The sequence below is a fragment of the Diadema setosum genome, chromosome 15 (assembly GCF_964275005.1).
Source record: "Diadema setosum chromosome 15, eeDiaSeto1, whole genome shotgun sequence".
Classification (NCBI taxonomy): domain Eukaryota; kingdom Metazoa; phylum Echinodermata; class Echinoidea; order Diadematoida; family Diadematidae; genus Diadema; species Diadema setosum.
The window spans coordinates 12,131,075-12,153,332 of NC_092699.1; the positions used below are offsets into that span (position 1 = coordinate 12,131,075).

The 22,258-nt window shown below is 38.5% G+C and overlaps 1 protein-coding gene across 1 annotated transcript in view; it reads left to right on the forward strand.

Moving 5' to 3' along the window:
* Positions 1–1,188: 1,188 nt before the first annotated feature.
* Positions 1,189–22,258, forward strand: part of LOC140238525 (monocarboxylate transporter 12-like) — a 29,453-nt gene continuing 8,383 nt past the window's right edge. Inside the window, exons 1-2 of the mRNA XM_072318428.1 lie at positions 1,189–1,251; positions 10,535–10,781. Coding sequence (XP_072174529.1) covers positions 1,189–1,251; positions 10,535–10,781 — 310 coding nt within the window. The remainder of the gene's footprint in view (positions 1,252–10,534; positions 10,782–22,258) is intronic.

Below are 22,258 nucleotides of genomic sequence, written 5' to 3' on the forward strand. Positions count from 1 at the left end.
CCTTAAACTATACTAGTTTTCGACGTTGAGGGGGTTAATATCCTGAACAGCGAAAGATACAGGCAGAGGGTTCGGAAACCAGACTAAAACTGGCCGCGCAATTGGCCGCGCATTTGGCCCAGTTTGCGTTTACACCAAGAAAAGGCCGGGCTCGGCCGCGGCTCGGCCGCGGCTCGGCCGCGGCCGAGACCACTTCCAGAGCGAGGCCAAATGCGAGGCCAATTTTGGCCTCGCATTTGGCTTTTTGCGCGTTTACACTGAAGCGGGGCTGGACTCGGCCGCGGCCGAGCCGCGGCCGAGCCTCGCACTGTAAACGGGGTCATACTTAAAGGAACATTCCAGACGATTTTCATAATTTCACATCATGTAGTACATAAATTGACAACTCCATGTATAGATTTCTGGAAATTATTGTGGTTCTTCAACAGAGAAACAATACTTTGAAAAACCTTAAACAAATTACACTGAACAAGGTTGATGACATAGGAGGCTCACATATTTCAGAAATGTAGCAGTGTAATTCCATTACAATACCGCTTGCTTGCAAGTTCACCTGTGTATAATCTATGCATGCCATCTTCTTTTGTTGTGCTTCCTTGAGCGCTTCCTTGAGCCCCAACTCATGCATTCTTATGGTGACTCTGCCATGTCATCATCCTTGTTCATCGCAATTTGTTCTAAATTTTGAAAATATTCTTATTCTTCATCCCAATTATCATAAATTCTGAAACTCTGTCCTCAGTATAACTAATTTTATAGTTGTTCAAATGTAAAAATCTGAAAATCATCCGGAGGTCTCCTTTAAGAGCATACAATAATCTATTCTTTGAGGAATTCAAAGTTTATTTCATGAAAATCGGTAAATGTTTGCGATATCCAAACCAAAGTTAAACACAGTGCAAGGATAGTTTTGGGGTATCTCACATATTTAACCGACCATATTTCACCGACCATATTTCACAAACCATTGACCACTACGAAGACCTCCTCACCATCGTCAAGAAGAAGAAACTAAAGTGGTATGGCCACGTCACACGATTGGACGGCCTCTCAAAGATCATACTGCAGGGCACAGTCCAGGGAGGAAGAAGAAGAGGCAGACAGAAGAAGAAATGGGCTGACAACATCGCAGAGTGGACGGGAAAAACCTTTTGCCGAGACCCAGGCACTGGCTCATGATAGACAAAGATGGAACAAACTGGTGTCCACGTCATTGCAGCGCCCCCACGACCACACCCGGTCAAGGGACCGGTAAGACGGTAAGACATATTTCAAAAGCGACTTTCATCAAATAAACTTAATACCTCTTAGATTGTATGCTCTTTGATGTTTCATAAGTGCATAGTCTCTACTTATCTAAATTATCAAGTTATCTCATCCAAAACTATACCATCCCTTTCTGTGAGGGTACTGAAAGTGTTTACATGTACCTCCAAGAGACACAACTGCTGCAGTCAGAGGATTCGATCCAGAGGAGCATCATGATCAGTATTATCGGTACATGGTCTTATCCACAATGCCGCGAAACGTATATACATGTACATAAATACGTAGGCCTACATACATACACATAGATATTACAATATACATACATACATACAGACAGACAGACAGACAGAAAGACAGACAGACATAAGTAGGCCCTACATTATTATCATAAATCACATATATATTATGTAAATATTAATACATATAAATTGTACTTTTGAAACGGTCAGGGCTGTTTATTGACTATAACTTCGCGTACTCACAATCAGAGACATGCAACTTTCGAAAAAACAACAAACAAAATCACAACTCAGGAACCTGTAAGTAATTTTAAAGCAGACGTCGCATCAGTCGTGATTTCGTTAATAGCCATTTGTTTGTTATTTATCATGGGTTACAGATGTGCTGTGCTGAGTCCATCTGTCTTGCTCAAACAATATCAATTCTTTGTGTAAAGGCCCCAGGAAAATAGACCCCCCTAATTTTTTGGAAGTCTCTAGAATGGTATACATAGGGAAATTTACCCTCATAAGTTTATTCCACCCACCCCTGAAATCAGAATGGAGCTCACCCAGTTTCTTCAAATTCTAAGAAAACTGACTCCATCCCGATGGATGTGGTTTTGAGCCCCACACATTCATTCCCGCATCCATTGTGACTGGACGTCATTTTCTCTTCTTTCAGGTAAGAAATCTGACTTTTATTCCTGTTAAATTATTTTGTAAACCATTCCCTTTGACTGGTAAATTTGGGTAAATTACATGATACTTTGTGTGTTGTAGTTAACTTGCAGGGTTCCTCCTTCAGAAAGAGAGGAATTCAGATCACAAATGGTATTCTCAGTGAAGTTATTGAATAGTTATTCATTAGTGTTAATACCGGATATGATTGCTTGATTATGATGTGGTAGTGGTTATATGAATTTGAGTGTTTGTGTCATTATTATATTTCTGTAGTGATTTAATCGCTTTCATTATGAAAAATGTATAATTGCTACTTAAGCTGATTTAGTTTCGGATTAAGTACTGCTAGTGTGAGTGTGAACAAGCCATATGCTGTGCAATACAGTGTAGAAGGATGAGCAGAGCAGTCAGTGCAAACACTCTCCTAGCACGCTAGGTGGTGCGCCGCACCAGAGTCCATTGACCTTAGGCTATCTTGGGAATGACTGCAAAGTCACTGATATCTATTTCATTCCTGAGTGGAAAACCCAAATGCCTGAACGAGTGTACAAATTGTGAATACATGGATACTATGGATGATGTTAACAGAGCAGTATTGTAGCATTGTCGTATTGTACAAAATAGAAACAGCGAGAAGTAAAATAGTGTACATATTTAGAGTGTAGATGTAGAAATGGAGGTCCAGTGTGAACACAGTTTGGATGACTCACAGCAACCTCCACGCCTTATCGGCCATAGTCTAGCTTCTGGACTCTTTTTACTCGTAGTCAGTGTACGCGACGAGCCGTATGAGGGCGTGACACCCGAGGATTGCGATACGCCGAGAACTGCGATACCCGAGAAATGTACTGGGCGCGCAGTCTCTCGATTATCGCAATCAGAAAATTTGCGCCCTCTCTTGGTCGCACCAAGGAAAAGGGGACGGAGCCCAGACTATATCGGCCAGAGCGCTGACCACTAGCTCTCTGGACGGTGTGTTTATAGTTGTGGTCAGTACACGTCTCAACTCCTCAGCTCCTCACTTTTGGCCAGTTCCTCACTTTGGTATAAAGAAATTAAAAAGGAATCATTCAGGGATCGTCCCCAAAGTTTGGTCCGCAGAGCGACTGTCGTGAAATTTCCGAAATACTTTCGCTTTTGCCTGACGGCAGGGATCATCTCAAATGTTGTTAAAGTTTATATTGTAAAAGATTTTACAGAAGCGTTTGTGTAATATCAGAGGAGAAAAATACAGAAACGAGCAGGAAAGAGAGAGAAAACCTGGCTTTTAGAGGAACAAAGGAAAACTAAAGAAGTTGAGATTTGTTTGTAATGTACTGAGATGACTAGTTTTCTTTCTTGCCTTTAAAACAATACTTGCCAAAGAAGTGAATGCATTCCAGGTTTAGGTTTATTTAATCATTTGTATTTCAATTCATTGATACAAGCAGAGAATAATTAAAGGATATGTAGTTGCATTTATTGGATTAAATCCTTAACATATTAAATGACTGGTTAAGGTTAGGCTAGATTGCTTTATTAAAGGAGAATTTTACAGTTAATTATGCTTACTGCGAAGAAACAATAAGATTGATTGTTATGAGTAAGTGTTATAATTAACTTTTGATTTTAGAGAATTGTTGAGGTATAAATCAAATATCATATTGAGCGAGGTAAATTATCAATTATACTGATGAAGAATTAGGTATTCATATCAGCATATTTGCATGTGTCATTCACATTGTGTTGATGAGAAGGAGTGATTGATAATTATTTTGATTGCTATTAATATGATCATTGAAATTCAGTATGATTTATACTGAGAATAAACACACATTCATTCCCGCATCCATTGTGACTGGACGTCATTTTCTCTTCTTTCAGTTTACCTATGTTCCGTCCACCCCCGCCGGAGTGGGGTAACAATTGTAAACCTAATTTCGACCTTCTGAGAACACAGGGCGTATTATATCGAAGAGGGAAGGGGAGCTTTAGGCATACTACTATAGGTGAAATTCATAGGTAGTATCATTTGCAGATGAAACAAAAACCCAGCTTTTGTGCTTCATAACAGTTCTTAAATATGAGTTTATAGGGATAGAGACAGCCAATGTAGAAGTTTGAATCAGTATGATTAATGTTAAGTATTGTAAGATATACAAAATGTGAATTATAGTTTTGATAAAAACGTTTCTAGACTAAACCGTCTACAGTTATACCTTTTAGTGAGAAAAAATAGTGATATTGTGATCTTATTATGTTTTAGGCTTTATTGCGACATTCTTATAGGATAGTTTGTGAGTTTGTGATACAACTTACCAAGACATAATCAATATATATATATATATATATATATATATATATATATATATATATATATATATATATGTATCAAAACATAATCAAACGTGGCATCTTGAGCATTTTTAAATCACTGCTCCCAATGGTCTCCTGATGGTAAACAGTATCTTTAATGAATATAGGGTATATACATGCAGGTGCAATATAATAAGGTGCAATATGCATTCCTTTATTAGTTGTCGTGCTACGCATTCTTATAATTCTATCAGACCTCCCCTCCCCCATCCAACAGCCATCCTTTCTTCTTCTTCCCTTCTTCTTTGTTATAATTCCCCTACCCCCCCCCAAAAAAAAAAAAAAAAATAACTATATACAACAGAAAGAAAAGAAAGAGTCCCATAACGCTCTAATTACTGTTGTACGAAAGCCCAAGAAGCTACATGGCCCTCTTGATGTTTTTTTTTTTTTTGCAAGGATGCTAAAGGCACTATTTACAATTTGCAGAAGAAATAAAAACCAAGATTTCAGTGCTTCAAAATGGTTCTAAAATGTGAGTTAGGGATAGAAACAATCAATGTAAAAGTTATAATCAGTATAATGATTAACTGGCACTTACATATAGCGCATAATCAATTAAAAACTGCTCTATGTCAGTATAATCAAGTAAAGTTAAGTATTGTTAAATATGCAAAATGTTAACAGTTATAATTAAGATGTTTCTAGACTAAATCGTCTATAGTTATGGTTTATTGTGAAAAATAGTGATTTCTCCTTATATTTCCGGCTTTATTGCGATTTTTTTTTATGATAGGATTTTTTTTTTCTTTTATGCAACTGACCTACACATATCAGATGTGATATCTCGAACACTTTTTTTTTAGATCACTGCTCCCCAATGGTGAACGGTACCTTTAAAGTAGTATTACCTGCAGAAAATTACCGAAGCAGATAAATTTACGCTATAGGGACCTACGTCGAATGATCGCCCATAAGGTAGAGCACGCACTATTCATCACGTCATGATGTCCTTCATCGTTGATTGATACTACTATGGGAATTTAAGCGGTTATTGTTTGAACAGGGAGGTCTCTTCCCACCTCACTGGTTTTAATGAACATCATGTGATTGTATAGTTTGATTCTAACATTCAGAAACAGCTATCGAAACAAAAACCAACAACCTCGTGAATCCCATTGCATGTATATTGCGTCCATTGCACGTCTTCAGAATTGTGCCGCTAGATTACTTACTTTCACGAAGAAAACTGTGCATACTATTCCAATACTTCGGTCCCTACACTGGCTCCCTGTGGAAAAACGAATTAACTTCAAGATTCTTCTTCTTGTTTACCGTACATTGCACAAATTTGCTCCTGCCTACTTTCAAAATACTCTTCATCTTTACCAACCACCACGAAATCTCCGAATCAAGTACCTCGAATCAAGCATAATTGGGGGGATCGTGCTTTTTCACACATGGGCCCAAAACTTTGGAATAGGCTGCCAAAATCTCTTCGACAAGCATCTTCTATTGATGATTTAAAGAGAACCTCAAGACCTACCTTTTTTATTTAAATTGACAATTGTTTACCTGTATAATTATGTGTACGTAAATATTGTTTGTTTGTTTATTGTTCTTATTATCTTCTGTGATAGTGTAAGTTGTAACGTGATTTATGTACTCTGTTCTACAGCGCCATGAGTATCTTTTTAGGTAGAACGAGCGCTTTATAAGAGTCTCTCTATCATTATTATTGTTATTATCATTATTATTATTATTATTATTATCATTATTATCATTATTATCATTATTATTATTATTATTATTATTAAAGCGGACATAGTAAGAAATGTTGTTGGACGATAACCATACACAAAAACTATCGGATTTGCAGGAAGCAATACACTCAGTCTAACTTATGATGAAAAAAAAAATGTTTTGCTGAACTGGTGTGCGCCAATATACAGGATCACAGTCGAGCATGCAAGAGACCATAAACCCCTCCAACATGTCATTCAGTGTCAGGAACACTGTTCTCTGTAAATACTGTATCGAGATCATCGCTTTGCGGGTACGTCAGGTCCGCTCGCGTCATATACATGCGTAGTCTAGTTCTGGACACTTTTTGTCGATTTTTTTTCCGCCGACCATACGCGTTAGGCTGAGTGAGGGCGCGATCCCAACAACTGCGCAGCCGAGGAAGTCCTTTTTCCTCGGTTGCGCAGTTCTTGGGATCGCGCCCTCACTCGGTCTAACGCGTGTAGTCGGCGAAAAAAGAATCGATAAAAAGGGTCCCAAAACTCCATGTGCAATGACGATGGACGCCTCTCAGATGTTAGTCTAGCCTTGGGGCAGCAGTTCTCGGGATCGTGCTATCACTCGGTTTTACGCTTGATAGCCGGCGGAAAAAAAAAAAAAAAAAGAATCAATGAAAAACGTTCAGCTGAGCTAGACTACACAGATGTATGGACCTGATACTCCATGTGTTACTGCGTCCATGACGAAAGAGGAGCCATGTACTTCATTATACGCACAGGCCAGCAACACGACGAAGCGGCAGTATTTTAAAGGCGCGTCGTCTGCAGTTTCTAACGGCGATTGAATCAGGGTATTAAAGTACCATTCAGTGACCGGTCGACAACTGGTGTCGAAAAATCGAATATTGCGTGGAAATCCCGTCGCCCGTCGCCTATTCCAACGGAAAAATGAATAAAATATCAATATCCTATTTTCAACTGATATGGAACACAGGATAATGGATTTGCTCTTAAATTCTGTTTTTCGCGTTTCATTATAATGAAATGTCAAAAAATCACTCAAAATCCTAGTTTCTGAACATTTCAAAAAATAGGAAATGAAAAACAGGATATCGGTTCGATATTCGTTTTTCCATTTTCCATTTGCAACGAGCGACGGGATATTGAAGACCGCCCCCAACGGCCACTCTATTTCAACACATAAATCAGTTGTAGCGGTTCGGTATTATTCAGCGTCTAGATGAAGAAGACTATACCTTGGCTACGATATGCTACACACCTCATCAAACTATCCAGCAGGCACATGGCGTGTAGCTGTAGCGACGTGCTCTGCTGCGAAACGACGGGTTTGTAGAGACTTCCGACCGTAATTATGCGATATTTCCATCTACTGAAAACCTTTTTCTTCTCCGACTGAAACTGAGATGAACTAAGAAAATAGTTTTAGATGAAATCCTCGAATTTCAACAACTTCACCAATCACAATGTCGGTGAAAACCGTGAGAAAGGAGTTGCGTTTCCTTTGTCACTGTACCAGGACAACAGGGAGAATAGTACCAATCGTAGCCTTTCCTGGGGGGGGGGGGGGGTGGAACTGGTAAATTATTAAAATGTAGGACCTTCTCATTTCCAAACCTATTCAGCAATTCTATATAATCACAGAGACTCTGTTTTGAATTTGTTTATTATTTATGACCAGACCATTGCGCTACATACTTCGTTCTAAGTTTTTTCTCTCTTATTATGCAAACATCTAAGATTAGTCTAACAAATTTATAATCATATTCTACACAATGTATACACCAATTAAGTGAAATCCTCTGTTGGTTATGATTCACCTCTTTTCTCACCGCATGTTTCTTTAGCTGCCCCTACTTTTCATGCTTCTCTTTGAAAATCAGCCCTAACTTTAGCTGAAAGGGCAATTTCTTCCCATGAGTGGAAAACGAATAAATAAAATAAAAATAATAAAGAGGAAAACTGTCTTTCTTTGATTATGTATGCGCGCTTGTGAGTTGTCTCGAATTCATTGTTGGACATATCTTTGATTGAATCATTTAATATTGTTCTATAAAAGGTGCCTTATTAACGGTATGTTACACTGAATTTTCTGTCATGACCAGTCAGGTGGACAGTCCATAAAACAAAATAGAGTGTAGTCTCATGGTCCACCTGGTGGTTACTTCTGGACATGCACCATCACATGAAATTGAAACGAAATGATCACATGAAAAAGCAAGAAAAGAAGGGGCACCTAAAGAACTTCATGGTGAGAAAAGGGATGAATCACAACCAACAGAGGGTTTCATTTGGTGTATGTTTTGTGTATAAATTTGTGAATCTAATCTTAGATGTTTGCACATAATAAGAAAAAATACAGGTGAACATAAAACGAAGTTATTATTGTTATCATTATTATCATTATTTATTCGACATTTGTAATATAATACAAGTGATAACAGATAAACAAACAAAGCAAACAAATTACTTTAAGGATACAAGATGTCAGGTTTTCCCTGATGGTGAGCTTCCCTATGTTGCCGGGTTGGAAAAAAGCAATCAAACTCAACTGAAGGAAGCACGTCAGGAAGTACTTGAAGACACACACATAAAAAATAATAATAGTAGATAATAATACAAATAATTTCAAATTGAGCATGTACACCAGGTGAATTATTGTACATAAAAACTAGAAATATCATTGTGGGGAATGGTATTCGTCCCTCCTCCCCCCCCCCCCCCATAAAAAAGGTCACTCCAGTATACCAAAAAAAAAAGTGTTATCAGAGTACATCTCTGAAAAAAAAAACACAAAAACAAATACAACTGCACTGCTAATTAACAATATATTCTTAGCACCCAAATCCTATCCGATGACCCAAAACCTCTGCCCCATCCCCCCCCAAAAAAAAAAAAAATCACCGTCAGACAACAAATTCACGATACCAGGTATCATCAACATACCCAAACCATCTTAGATACACAATAAAAATAAAAATAAAAAATAATTTCAAAACCTTAGCTTCGTGTATCGTTAACCTGAGACTCCATGACCCAACGTTTTTTCTATGAAAATCCTTATGCGGTAATACATACACCACTGTGCAATTAACAATGTATATGCACCGAAATTCATAAATACTATTGGGTTTTGTGAAGAATGGCCAAAAAAACCCAACAACAACCAAAAACAAAAACAAAAACAAAAACAGTGAAATACTGGATCAATTATATGTGTGTCCTACACATAAAGTCTGAAACCCAGGGACAAAAAGGTTGGATCGGAAACAAAACTAAATATAAATCAATCAATCATAAATCAAAATGTATAAAAAAAATAATCTTAAATTCAATTCAGTTGTACCTACGAACTGAAATATATCACAGTGGTGAATGGTGTTCGCCCCCCCCCCCCTCAAAAAAAAAAAAATATTCTGTGTGTCATAGCAACCAAGAGCAGTCATATAAAGAGTAACAGCAAAACAAAATCACAATCCTGGTCCTAGCACATTGAAAAGGGAAACACAACTCCATTCTCACGGTTTTCACCGACATTGTGATTGGTGAAGTTGTTGAAATTCGAGGATTTCATCTGAAACTATTTTCTTAGTTCATCTCAGTTTCAGTCGGAGAAGAAGAAGGTTTTCCGTAGATGGAAATATCGCATAATTACGGTCGGAAGTTTCTACAAACTTGTCGTTTCGCAGCAGAGCACGTCGCTACAAAGAGCTACACCCAGGGAGGTGGGAAGAGACCACAGAACTCTTAAGTTCTGTGGAAGAGACCCCTGTGCCGGCTGGATAGTTTGATGAGGTGCGTAGCATATCGTAGCCGAGGTATAGTCTTCTTCTTCTAGACGCTGAATAATACCGAACCGCTACCACTGATTTGTGTGTCGAAATAAAGTGGCCGTTGGGGGCGGTCTTCAATATCCCGTCGCTCGTTGCAAATGGAAAATAGAAAAACGAATATCGAACCGATATCCTGTTTTCCATTTCCTATTTTATGAAATATTGAGAAAATAGGATTTTGAGTCATTTTCCGCCATTTCATCATAATGAAACACGGAAAACAGGATTTCAGAGCAAATCCATTATCCCGTGTTCCACTTTCAGTTGAAAATAGGATATTGATATTTTATTCATTTTTCCGTTGGAATAGGCGACGGGCGACGGGATTTCCACGCAATATTCGATTTTCCGTCACCAGTTGTCGACCGGTCACTGAATGGTACTTTAATACCCTGATTCCTTTGCCCTCCTTTGGCCCTGGCGATCGCAAACGATGGGGTGATGCACCGACCTCCTTTACTCCATTCACTGCAAGTCATACGAGTCGCCACTGCGAGAGGGCACGGGTTCTGTCCGGAGTCGTCAGTGCGTGGGGGCACGGGTTCTGTCCGGAGTCGTTATGCAGTGTTCAAGCTTTGTAAAACGGGTGAAGCACAACTGGGGATGGGTTGTGGTAGCGTGTACATGGCTCCTCTACGTGGTGATGTTCGGCATCATGTACTCCTACGGACTCTTCTTCATCGCCTTCCAAGAGGAATTCGATAGCAGCGCAACGATCACGGGTAAGCTTTCGCACAGCGCAACATACTCGCACACAGATCAGGGATGCTTCTCACTCACCTCCCTGCACAGAGTTGCACTTTGATACACTCAACTCCTCGCAATTTTAAAATGCACATTCTCTTTGTTCTTGTCCACTGGCACTGGCAGGATTTTTCCCCTCAGCAAGAGGTTGATGAAATTGTCTCTGAAATAGCTGAGATATCAGAACGAAGTAAAACAAAGCGATCCTAATAAAAGGTGCATGGACCCACCTCAAAATGAAAATGAATATTTGCAATGGGAGCGCCATACAGGTGTAGCATGCACATTTATTTTATATGTCATCCATGAGTATTTATGTTTTGTTTTGTTTTTTTTTTTTTTTCTGCGGGCCTATACTTTACGACGGCACCCTTTGTTCCTTGATTTTATTGTATAATTTCAGGCCTTTATCTCACAATGCAAAACCACATGAAATATCACAAATAGGATGAGGCAAAGCGTTGTTTTAAAACTAATGGGTTGAGTAAAATTGATCCAAGTTTACGGGGTTATTCACGGGTGACTGTGGATCGTCATTACCCCAGTGGTGGATCCATCATTATCCAGGGGGGGGGGGGGGCGCACCGGACGCGCGCCCTCTTTATCTATTTTTTTGGGGGTTAAAACAAGAGAAATAAAAAGAAAATGGGGGGGGGGGGGGTGCGCCCCTTTAATTTTATAAAGACGCCTCTCTTTCACGGAGTTCCAGGATCCGCCCCTGTTACCCCTATCTGTAATACAAATGTGTAATTAGATCAAATTTTCTGCTGATGCTGTGATTGAGGAGTGTATATACCTGGTGTTTGCAATGTTTGCAGTTTTAGACCTGCATTGTATTAATTTGCAATGAAACAGCTCAGACGTATGTTCGGGTGATTGGAAGAGCATTAATCGGTACCAAAAATGATAAAATAGTAATTGCCAATACATCCTTTTTTTGGGGGGGGGGGGAGGGGGAATGGCGAGAGGATTATATTTTGTAAGATTAAAAGGACATGCAGACATACAGATTGAAATTAACCCGTTCCTTTCAGGAATCTGGTTGCCCGTGTATTAAGTCTTCGGGGATTTCATAATTCAGTACGAAACGGGTTAAAGTAACCAGGATCGGAATCTTATATCATTGATACTGAGTTGGCACATTTCATGCTGAAGGGAGCAAACACTTACTGTGTCCTTGTTAGAACCATTGCTGCTCCCATTGAGGCAGAACAGATCCGTGGGTCTTTGCCCCACCCCACCCCCCTCAAAAGTCCGTCTTTAGTGTTGTTAGTGATCCCTACACCGTCATATGCGAATTCGTACATTATCCAGCGTATTCATGCTTAGAATAAGTAACGAAATCATTCAAATCAGGAAAGTGGGAAAGTGAAATCATGCATAGAAATAACCCTCAAAGGTAAATTTGGGACCAGATGAAAGTTTTTCAGAAATAAGGGAACAATTTTTATAAGCACAACATTGAAAATCGGGTGAAAATCAAGGAAGATATGAAATTGTGTAGTAATTTTTATGAAAAAAAAATCTTGAACAGTCAAGATGTAAAGTGTGAAAAGATAATGACTCCCCTCATAACATGCCATATACTTTGTAAATGAAATTTTAACATTTCCAGTTTTTTGTTCAACGCAATTATGACCCAGTCTCAAATCCTGATATACCTGACTGATATTATTTTGAAGTTGCTTGTTTCACACTTTTATAACAAAAAACACGAATTTTCATTATCTTTCTTTTTTGTAAACGATCAGTGGAAAATTGTGAAGTGATGAAATCAATAGATCACTTACTATCTTACATATTCATATCATCTGTTCAAAGTTCCAAGTTCAAATTTATTTTCAGTTCCATCAAATCAACAGAAAATTTGTAATATATACAGTGGATATAAGCAGCGTAATGATTACGAAAACGTAGATTAACAAAAATACATGTGATAATGAGTAACAAAATGAAGATATATATATATATATATATATATATATATATATATATATATATATACAGTATATAATTTGTGCTTTGCATATCATATTATGCATAGTACAAATTAGATAAAGGATGGAAGTGGAGGGTCCCCCTAAAAAGCAAAGCTTGTACGATATTGGACCTTCAGAAAATACATGAGAGAACGAATAATGACTTAATGAAACTACAAACACATATAGAGCGAAATCAAAAGAACCTATGTCAACTGACATGAGATCGAATTAGGAAGGGGAAAAGGAGGGGAAAAAGAAAAAAAAAGGAAAAAATGAAACTACAACACGTGCAATCGTAGACACAAGCAAACTGGTAATGATAAAATGCAACCTAGATTGGATATATTGCAAAGAATTATGTCCATATGCCGGTAAGAATGCAGAAGAGCGGGCATTTATATAAGAATGAGAGAACGAATGTTCCACCCGAAGGGTTTGAAATGCTATTGAGGGACTTATAGCCTCCCGAAATAGCTTTTCAAACCCTGAGGGTGGAACGTTTGGTACATGTTCCCGACATCATCTTTTATATTATGTGGGTAAGTCAAATTATCACATTTTCGTACGCATTACAATAATCGGTCGTCTGCTCTTCACATTGTATGGAATAGGCAAATTTATCCTATCGATTGCGTGAAAAATATGATCGTTCAATTGTTTGTCATTTGTTATGTGAAAATGTATTCCCATGGGAGAATATTACAAAAAATTAATGTTCTGCCCATGGGCGAACATGACCAATGTGCCTCCATTACGTAACTATGTTTAGCAAATCACTAACCGGTATTTGACTAACCCATTTAATATAATGATATATTGGTATACAATAACAGAAACATCTCGGGAGGACGTGTGTTTGACATAATTGTTTTGCTCTAATAAAAAAAGGATGATTTATACATAATAGAGTAACTTCTTTTGTAATATAAGTAATTTATCTTCAGAAGTGTGTTTCATATGTATTTCCCCACGCGTGAAAAGGCGATATTAGGGATGAAGACAATGGAAGCAGGCACGATAAAGAAAGACAGAATTCATGCTTGTTAATTACATACCAATGTTTTCTTGAATGTTTCGAGAATTTTTGTTATATACTATAGTAAGCTTCGAAATTTCAAAACTTTCTTACTTTACGTCAATTTTATAACAAATGACCAAAATTTCCCATTTCTGTCTGCTGCAGCATCTGGGTTTGGATGAAGCATTTTAGTTGGATGATGTATCACAAGTAGGTTCTGATTGGTAGAAAATGCTTTCTTATAGCCCTTCTGAGAACTATGTTTAGCCTTCAATCTATTTTTCTTTTTATTGTAAACTTCATTTTGTATTCAGTATGTAACTCTCTAATTATTATCATTGTTTAGCGGAATTCTGCATTTTGTATGTACAGTGTATTTTGTGTTGTTCTTCTGCAGGTCCCCTTCGTAAATCAGTTCTTTGACTGAAATGGCTACCTTGTGAAAATAAAACGAAATAAATAAATTAGATAAATTGATTAATAAAATTTGCGTGTAACGGTCTCTCGACCACTTCATCGCAGGCAGTAAACCAGTACAGTAAAACTCTTTTCTTTTCAGGGATTCAAATTTTAAGACGGCGCATACTATTGTATTGATCATCGACCTCCCTGCTGTATCCTTGCCCGCTTCCAAGAGATAAGCGATCCAAATAAAAAGGGTCATGGAGCCTCAATAAAAATAATCTGACTATATAAGGCCCAGTAAGGACAGCAATGAAGCTGAAAAGACAATGAACTCTTCTCCAAAAGGGATCCTTTGAACAGAAGAAAATCTTCATTGCAACTGATTGAAAAACTGCTCTACATCGACGTAAATAAGCGCTGAGATTGATCAGTGTTTTAATAGTACTACATGTACTAACACAATGATCAATTCAGTGTTTATTTACGTCGATGTACGGCAATTGTTCAATCAGTTGCAATAAAAATATCTCGAGGGAAGAATTTTATGAATTTGAATAATTACGCAGTACCAACTGCGTATGTTGTAAGGATTAGAACCAACACTTGCTGTCGGGCGGAAGCTCGGTGGTCTCATGGAGATGACGCCTGTCTGGAGATCAGGAGGTCGTAGGTTCGAATCCTGCTCGAGTATGTACGTCCATGATTTTTTTTTATCATGGCTACTACGCAAAAACTGATCAATTCAGTGCTTATTTACGCCGATGTAGTGCAAGTTGGAAATCAGTTGCAATGAAAACATGTCGACGGAAGAATTTCATGAATTTGAAGGAAATCGTTTCATTAGATTAACAGTGTTAAGAAGATCAGCTTAGGGATGTCATTAGATGCAATCAAAGGTGAAATTCCAAACGCCCGGGCAATTTCCATAATAATAGACTCTCAAATGTCAGGGCAATGTATGTAGTTGGAATCCTATCAGCAACTAAATTATTATACATCGAATTTTTTAGTTTAGACTGACTATCATGATCAAATTGTCATGTTTTTCTGCCACATCAACTTACATGAAACTCCGGGCATGAAAGCCAAAATTAAATATTTTCGGATTATCTGCGACTTTAGCATGGTATGATGATGAAGATGACATCAGGTTAATAGTTCTTGTATTGGTGCAGCAGGTCGGCATTAAATTGAAGTTCACAGGCTGACAGATTGGACATTGATCACCACAAGCTCAGATCGTTTGGGCAGATAATGAATACCTAGTTTGCAGACACAAACCCTTGTTGATCGTAAAGGAGTCTGCGCAAAAAAAAAAAGAAAAAAAAAAAGACTACATGCACCACTGGCAGTGTCCCGTGTAGGCCGTGTACTGTAGCTGCTACAGTGGAGGGATTATGAATTATAGGATTTGATATTCAGAGCCCTTATTCGCAGATGAATTAAAGGTCCTGTTAACCTTTTCGAGCAGTGATTTGAAAATGTTCAAGATATTACATTTTCGCAGTAAAGCCTATAGAATATAAGAAGATATCAGTATTTTTCTCAATAAACCATAACTGTAGATGGCTTAGTCTGGAAACATCTTTTTTTATAACTTTTGTTCAAATTTTATATATTTAACAATACTTACATCGACTATACTGATTCATGTTTTTACATTGGCTCTTCTAACCCTATATAACTGACAGTTTTATTTTAAACAAGTCTTCGATTTTTTGCTTGTTCAAGTCGCAGTTCTAATTGCTCGACTCAGACGTCAGCAATGTTGGCAATCTGCGGAAAATATATAAACAATAGAAAAGTAACACCATAACACTATAAAAGAAGTTCCTCTGTGCCCACCCCCCCCCCCCCCAGTCTTTGAGGCAGTCAAAGATTTGTCCGTAAAATGTTCACTGGGGGGTGAAGACGGGAGGATCGGCGAGGTCCTGAGGCGCGGAGGTGGCAAGGTCAGCAACGGGGCGTTCCTTGAGACCTGGGGCGTTGTGTGGGAGGAGAGAAGCAAGTGTCTGTGGAAGCCGTGCCGATGGACCATAATCTTGGGGTGGGCATCCAGGTTGATGGGCAGTTGCGAAGGGTGGGACGTCGTCGGCCTGTGAGTGAACGGGCAGAACGGCTTGAGGGGTTGCGTAAGGAGGTGGGTCCAGATGGGCCGGTGGAGGTGCATCAGTGGATGAGGCAGGGCGGGACTAATGTACCACAGGATAGGAGGGTGACATAGCGGGCGGGGTATGGGATATGCAGAGTGGTGCCCGGGGTACAACCGGTGTAAACTTGCGCCGGATCCGGGGGTGACGCGGCCAGATCCATCAACGCACACCACGTTTGGTCAAACTGGCGGACTTCCACGATGATGCCAGTCTTGTCCCATTTGATGGGGTAAGGGCCGGTCTGATTGTGGATGTGCACTGAGTCTCCAACGGCCAACGGTGGGAGATGGCAGGGGTGTTCAGACAGGCGTTCGGAAGCCCGCATGGGTCGGTAGCGGAGCGCTTCCTCCCGAGCAGTTAAAGTGTCCTTCCAGGTGTGATATGGATGGTACCTCCCTGGGTGTATCGGGATGAAGTCCCGGATAGATCTGCCAAAAAGGCACATCGCGGGCGATAGTCCTGTGTCCCGACCTGGCGTGTTCCTATTATTACTGTAGCATCGCCCGTTGGAACTGATCAGAGTTCAGTTTGCAATCACTGTTGACGTTGCCAGTGAGAAACCGCTTCACTGTCTTATTCACGCCCACTTCCACTTCCGCACGGCCACTGCTGTGGGGGGAAGGCAAAGATCCTGTGTCGAACACCCCAGTTGTGGAGGAAGGTAGCCGTTTTGTGGGATGTGAATTCAGGCCCTCCATAAAAAGACAGCTCATCACTTATGCCGTATGTGACGAAAACTTGGAAGTTAGCAGGACTGAGGAAGAAAATGATTCTCAACATAAATAAGTCTTTGACTTTTTGCTTGTTCAAGTCGCAGTTCTAATTGCTCGACTCAGACGTCAGCAATGTTGACAATCTGCGGAAGATATATAAATAATAGAAAAGTAACACTGTAACATACAGTTCCTCTAATTTTGAAGCACTATAATACTGGGTTTTTGTTTCATCTGTGAATAGTAAATTATGCCTTTAAAAATTTTCATGGCCAATGATATAATTTCTTAAAGCAAAATTTACTCTGTATGTTTCGTTTACCTGACGGTCAGGCACCAGTTTTATTTTTGTTCTTGTCATCATTTCAGTTGAACAAGGACATATAAACTCTTATCATACAAGACAATCTAAAAATTTTCATTGTTATACATTGTAATCCTAGAACAGTGATGATTCTGAAATCTTTCAGACACACCAGACCCAATATTTGGAACTCTCTTCATTGTGATATTCGAAATATAAAGTCAGATTATTCTTTCTAGAAAGCTGTGAAAACAATGCCGCACTGCAGATATCAATGATCGTATGTGTGTTGTGCACCAGCTTCCTTCTTGTTATGTAACCGTTCTTGATCTCTTACGTAACCATAATAACGACTAACCATGATCTTGTAAACACCACTGTCCATCTGCATCTGGGTACATGTCAAGGTGTGTTGAACTTTCATCAAGGCTATACTATAGTACGGTATTTAAAGGGATGGTACAGTATTGGTGGAGATGAGAACTGGGCTTTTAAATTTTTGCAAGATACCAAGAAAACACTTATGAAGTGCATACCATTTTAGGAGGAATTTAAAGTTTATTCGATGAAAATCGGGTTTGGAATGACTGAAACATCCAAAAACAACGTAAAACAAAGCGATCGTAATAAAGTGTGGGTCCCACACTTTACTAACGAATCGCTCTGTGTTGGATATCTCAGCCATTTCAAAACCAATTTTTATCAAACATAAACCTTGAATTCCTCGTGGAATTACACGCTCTTTCATATTTCACAAGAGGTTTCTCATTATCTCACCAAAAATGTTAGCAACCTGAAATTAGGTCTCAACCAAAACTATACGATCCCTTTAACCAAAACTTTGCTGAAAGCAGACCTTTTCTTTTCTCCTTCCCTTTCTTCTTTCCTATGCATCTCTCTACGCAAGTTATTCTTCCTCTCTTTTTTTTTCTGTTAGTCATAAATGTACATTGCCTTGTGTGTTATGTATAATTACTGCAAGCAAATCAAGTAACGCTTAATGCTTCAGCTCTTCTGCATGTACATGTATTATTCATTGCAACGTGTAGGTGGTCCTATACTGTAATACGCTTTAATTTGTTTTCTGACAACTTTGTAAACAGTGGCGGATCCAGAGGGGGCGCACCGGGCGCGTGCCCCCTCTTTATTTTCTGTTAAAACAGAAGAATTGAAAAGATTTAAAAAAAAAAATGGGGGAGGCGCTTCCGCCCCCTTTAATTTTGTAAAGGCGCCTCCCCTTTACGGAATTCCTGGATCCGCCTCTGATACTTGTACATGTAGGCCTACATCTGTTTAACAATGTGTACATGTGCAATGATGATGCCGAAACCAATAAGTCAAATCAATCAAAACAGGAATTAAGCGCTTTATCAAGTGTTGTGTACGACTGTATCGAATCAATGAAAAATCGATTCATATTAATTGATATACAATCGCTGGAAAGTACAAACGGTACTCATCACCAAGAAAACTAAGAAATAAAACTACATGAGGAAGAAGAAACGTATAAAACTCATCAGTGAATGTGGTATAGAGTATACTAGGCCACCGTACTTTAACAGCGGACAAACAGAGTCGTTATCCGGGTGGTTTTAATGTACCATTCGATGGGATTTACGTACGCTTCAGAGGCAATCGAACAGAAAAGATAAATTACCAACACCAGCTCGACACGCTGCGGTGTGCCGCTATATGATATATGACAACAGGAACTGAGTTGATACAACTCAATTCCACATTTTTATTTCCTTTTGTCACCAGAACAGTGGAGAATACGAACCTGAGTCAGTCAGGCACATTGCAATGTATAAAGAGGGGGAAGTTAATGCAGGGAGGGGGGGGGGGGGGGGGGAAAGGAGATTCTACCTCCCGTAGGCATATACGATAGAATATTTATTTCTCCTATTAAAGAAGGATACTATAAACATATCGTGGATTAATAATTAATCAGTGAAAAGCAATGCCCTTGTAAAGCAGCAATTTAAGAGCACGTAAAGTAATAGGATAATGATTGATAAATATTGATAAGATGGAACTATTTCCAGTATCTGACAATTTTCACAATTTCATATACAACTGTTGCGGAACGTTTTCAAAAGTGTGGGGGCTCACTTCCGGGTTTCATGAGCTAACAAGCAAAAAAGAAAAAAACAAAGGTCCTCTCAGCTCATCTCTCCCCTTCCATTTCCGGGTTTCTTCAACTGACAAGCAAAAAAACAAAACAAAAACAAAAACAAAAACAAAAATCAGCTCAAAAAATAATAAGCAATAACAAAGAAAGGTCTTCAGCGGAAAAAACATAACCTTACCGCGCTCACACTTCAAGATCTCTATCTATTTCTATTTAGTGTCACTTACGCACTTCCGGGTTAAAAAAAAGGGTTGGGGCCCAAAGTGATGACACCTTATGTATTCCTTTGTATGGTGCACAAAAAGTGTGGGGGCCCGAGCCCCCACGGCCCCACGATTCCGCCGGCCATGTGTACATATGGAATCCGTAAATTCATTGCGGAAAAATATTCATATAATTCAAACACACTCACACACACGCACACAAAGCTGAACTTGAAAATGAAAAAAATGCGATTTGATATGAGAGTATCTTGAATGCTGAGCGTCTTTTTGGGCAAAATTACCGATAACTGACTTTATAATATTATGCCACCTCCCCCAAAACATGACATTACTAAAGAGGTAAAACTATATTTCATAATGTCGACATACAAACAGTAGTAAGGATATACAGCACAGTACATGTACATGTATGTGGTAATCCTTTGTTTTTTCTTTCTTGCTTCGAGTAGATCACTGAACCGTATCCGAACCGCGCCAGACATGACATTCATGCGTGACAGTGGTACGAAGGACTAGATTTTTCCGGTTCTCTCTGGTTCGTCCTGCGTGGTGCGTTCTGGCATTTGCATCGGATTTCAGAAAATGAAATTTCAGAAATATGAAAGTTCAGCGTCGGTGTGTAGTTAATAGATATCAAGGGTAAAATCAGTCGTATAAACACCGGTGTTTATACGACTGATTTTACTCTTGATATATATGAAGAGTTTGTTTGCAAAAACCGATAAGTCCATTTTTGAAGATTTTGAAGTACGGTCTCTGTAATAAAGTACAAAATAATACCTTTTAAATGATATATTGGTCACTACATATAAAGGTACATTTTTGAAGTTATGGTCAAAAGAAGCAAAATTTTCTTATCATTCTCTTTATTTTTCTTGACCTTTAATCGCAAATATCTCCATTTGGCAAATGTGGACTTATCGGTTTCTGCGAACAAACACTTCATATATATATATATATATATATATATATATATATATATATATATATATATATATAAATAATGTATGTATATGTATATATATATATATATATGTACTAGTATTTATTTGTTTATTTGTTTATTAGCATGTTGTACTAAACGCATATGTTATTTCTTTGGAACCTACACCCTACAAGCATTGCTTTTTACTAGGTTCCTCATATTTACACATCATTATATTACATGTCCTTATACATTTGTGAAATTATGTCTAAAATTGAATGTTGTGTTATACATATTTTACTCCGAAATCAAATGGAATATGAAACCTGAATATGGAATGTGGAATATGGAACTTGAATAAAAAAAAAATTAAAAAATAATAATTTAGCCAGTTCTATACAGTGTCTATAATCTTTCTCCATATAGACCTAATTCCAGTATACAGTATACCTATGTCTACTCATACAGTGAATTATAAATGAAGATAAAGAGAACAAGAAAAGTATTTCTTCAAAAACAACAGCAACAAACAAACACAAACAAACAAAAAATGCTACAGGAGTTGACGGGTGAGTGCAATTCATGACGATATAATGAACCCAGAAAACGTTGCTTAGAATCAAACAACGGCTGCTCAGTGTACGTAGGGGCGTTGATTTTTATATATACATGATATATATTATGTATATATACATGTATATATGAATCTGCAGCGACCGTTTTGTGACATCAAAAGCTATTTACTCGTCGCTATGTTTACTCATGATAACAGCGTGATTGTGATAAGAACAATGGAAAGACGTTCGTTACAAGTTCAAGGCTTGGTATAGAAATCGTGGCCTGTAAATTCAGTCAGGTACAGACGTACGTAGAAATGCCATCAGCTTTGTGCGGTACAACATTATTAGAAAAGGAAGAACCTAGCCGGTGATGGCTAAACTATCATCAATAGGAAGAGGCGGTTGGATGTAACCTATTGCACATAATTATTGTCTATAAGATTAGCATAATTCTGTTTCAAAGGGGTAATCCGTCGTGTGACTCTGACAGGGTTTGACATAGAGACATTAATCAATTTTTGTGATATGCGCTATACAAATGCGGTTTATTATTATCATTATTATTTGACGAACACATTGTTGTATAACGAATCTTAAGTCATGAAATTGATTGTCATATTCCAGTTTATCAAAGGACTAAGATTGAACTCACCAGGCCGTTATAGCGGCTGTGACTTATGATATTAGCGAGTTTAGATATGCGACGCAAACGCTAATGGCGACGCTATTATGGGCTAAAAATGGTGTTTTGCGCATGCGCGAGGCAGATGTTCCCATTGTCTAACCCGGGAGGCTGTGTCGTCTCAGCATTTGCGTCGCTGATCTAAAGCTCGCTATTTTCAGAGGTAAGAGGTAAGTGGAATATTATGATATTATACAGTATCATCCTCGGTACATTCGGATATAGCGGTAACATCATACAGTCACAGTACAAAGAACACCAGTCTGCCAGTATAAATGTAGCGAATTAGGCCCCTCTGTACATCTCAGACCGGGTGATGCTCGTTTAATTTCGACGGTTCGTTATTCAGACAAAAAAT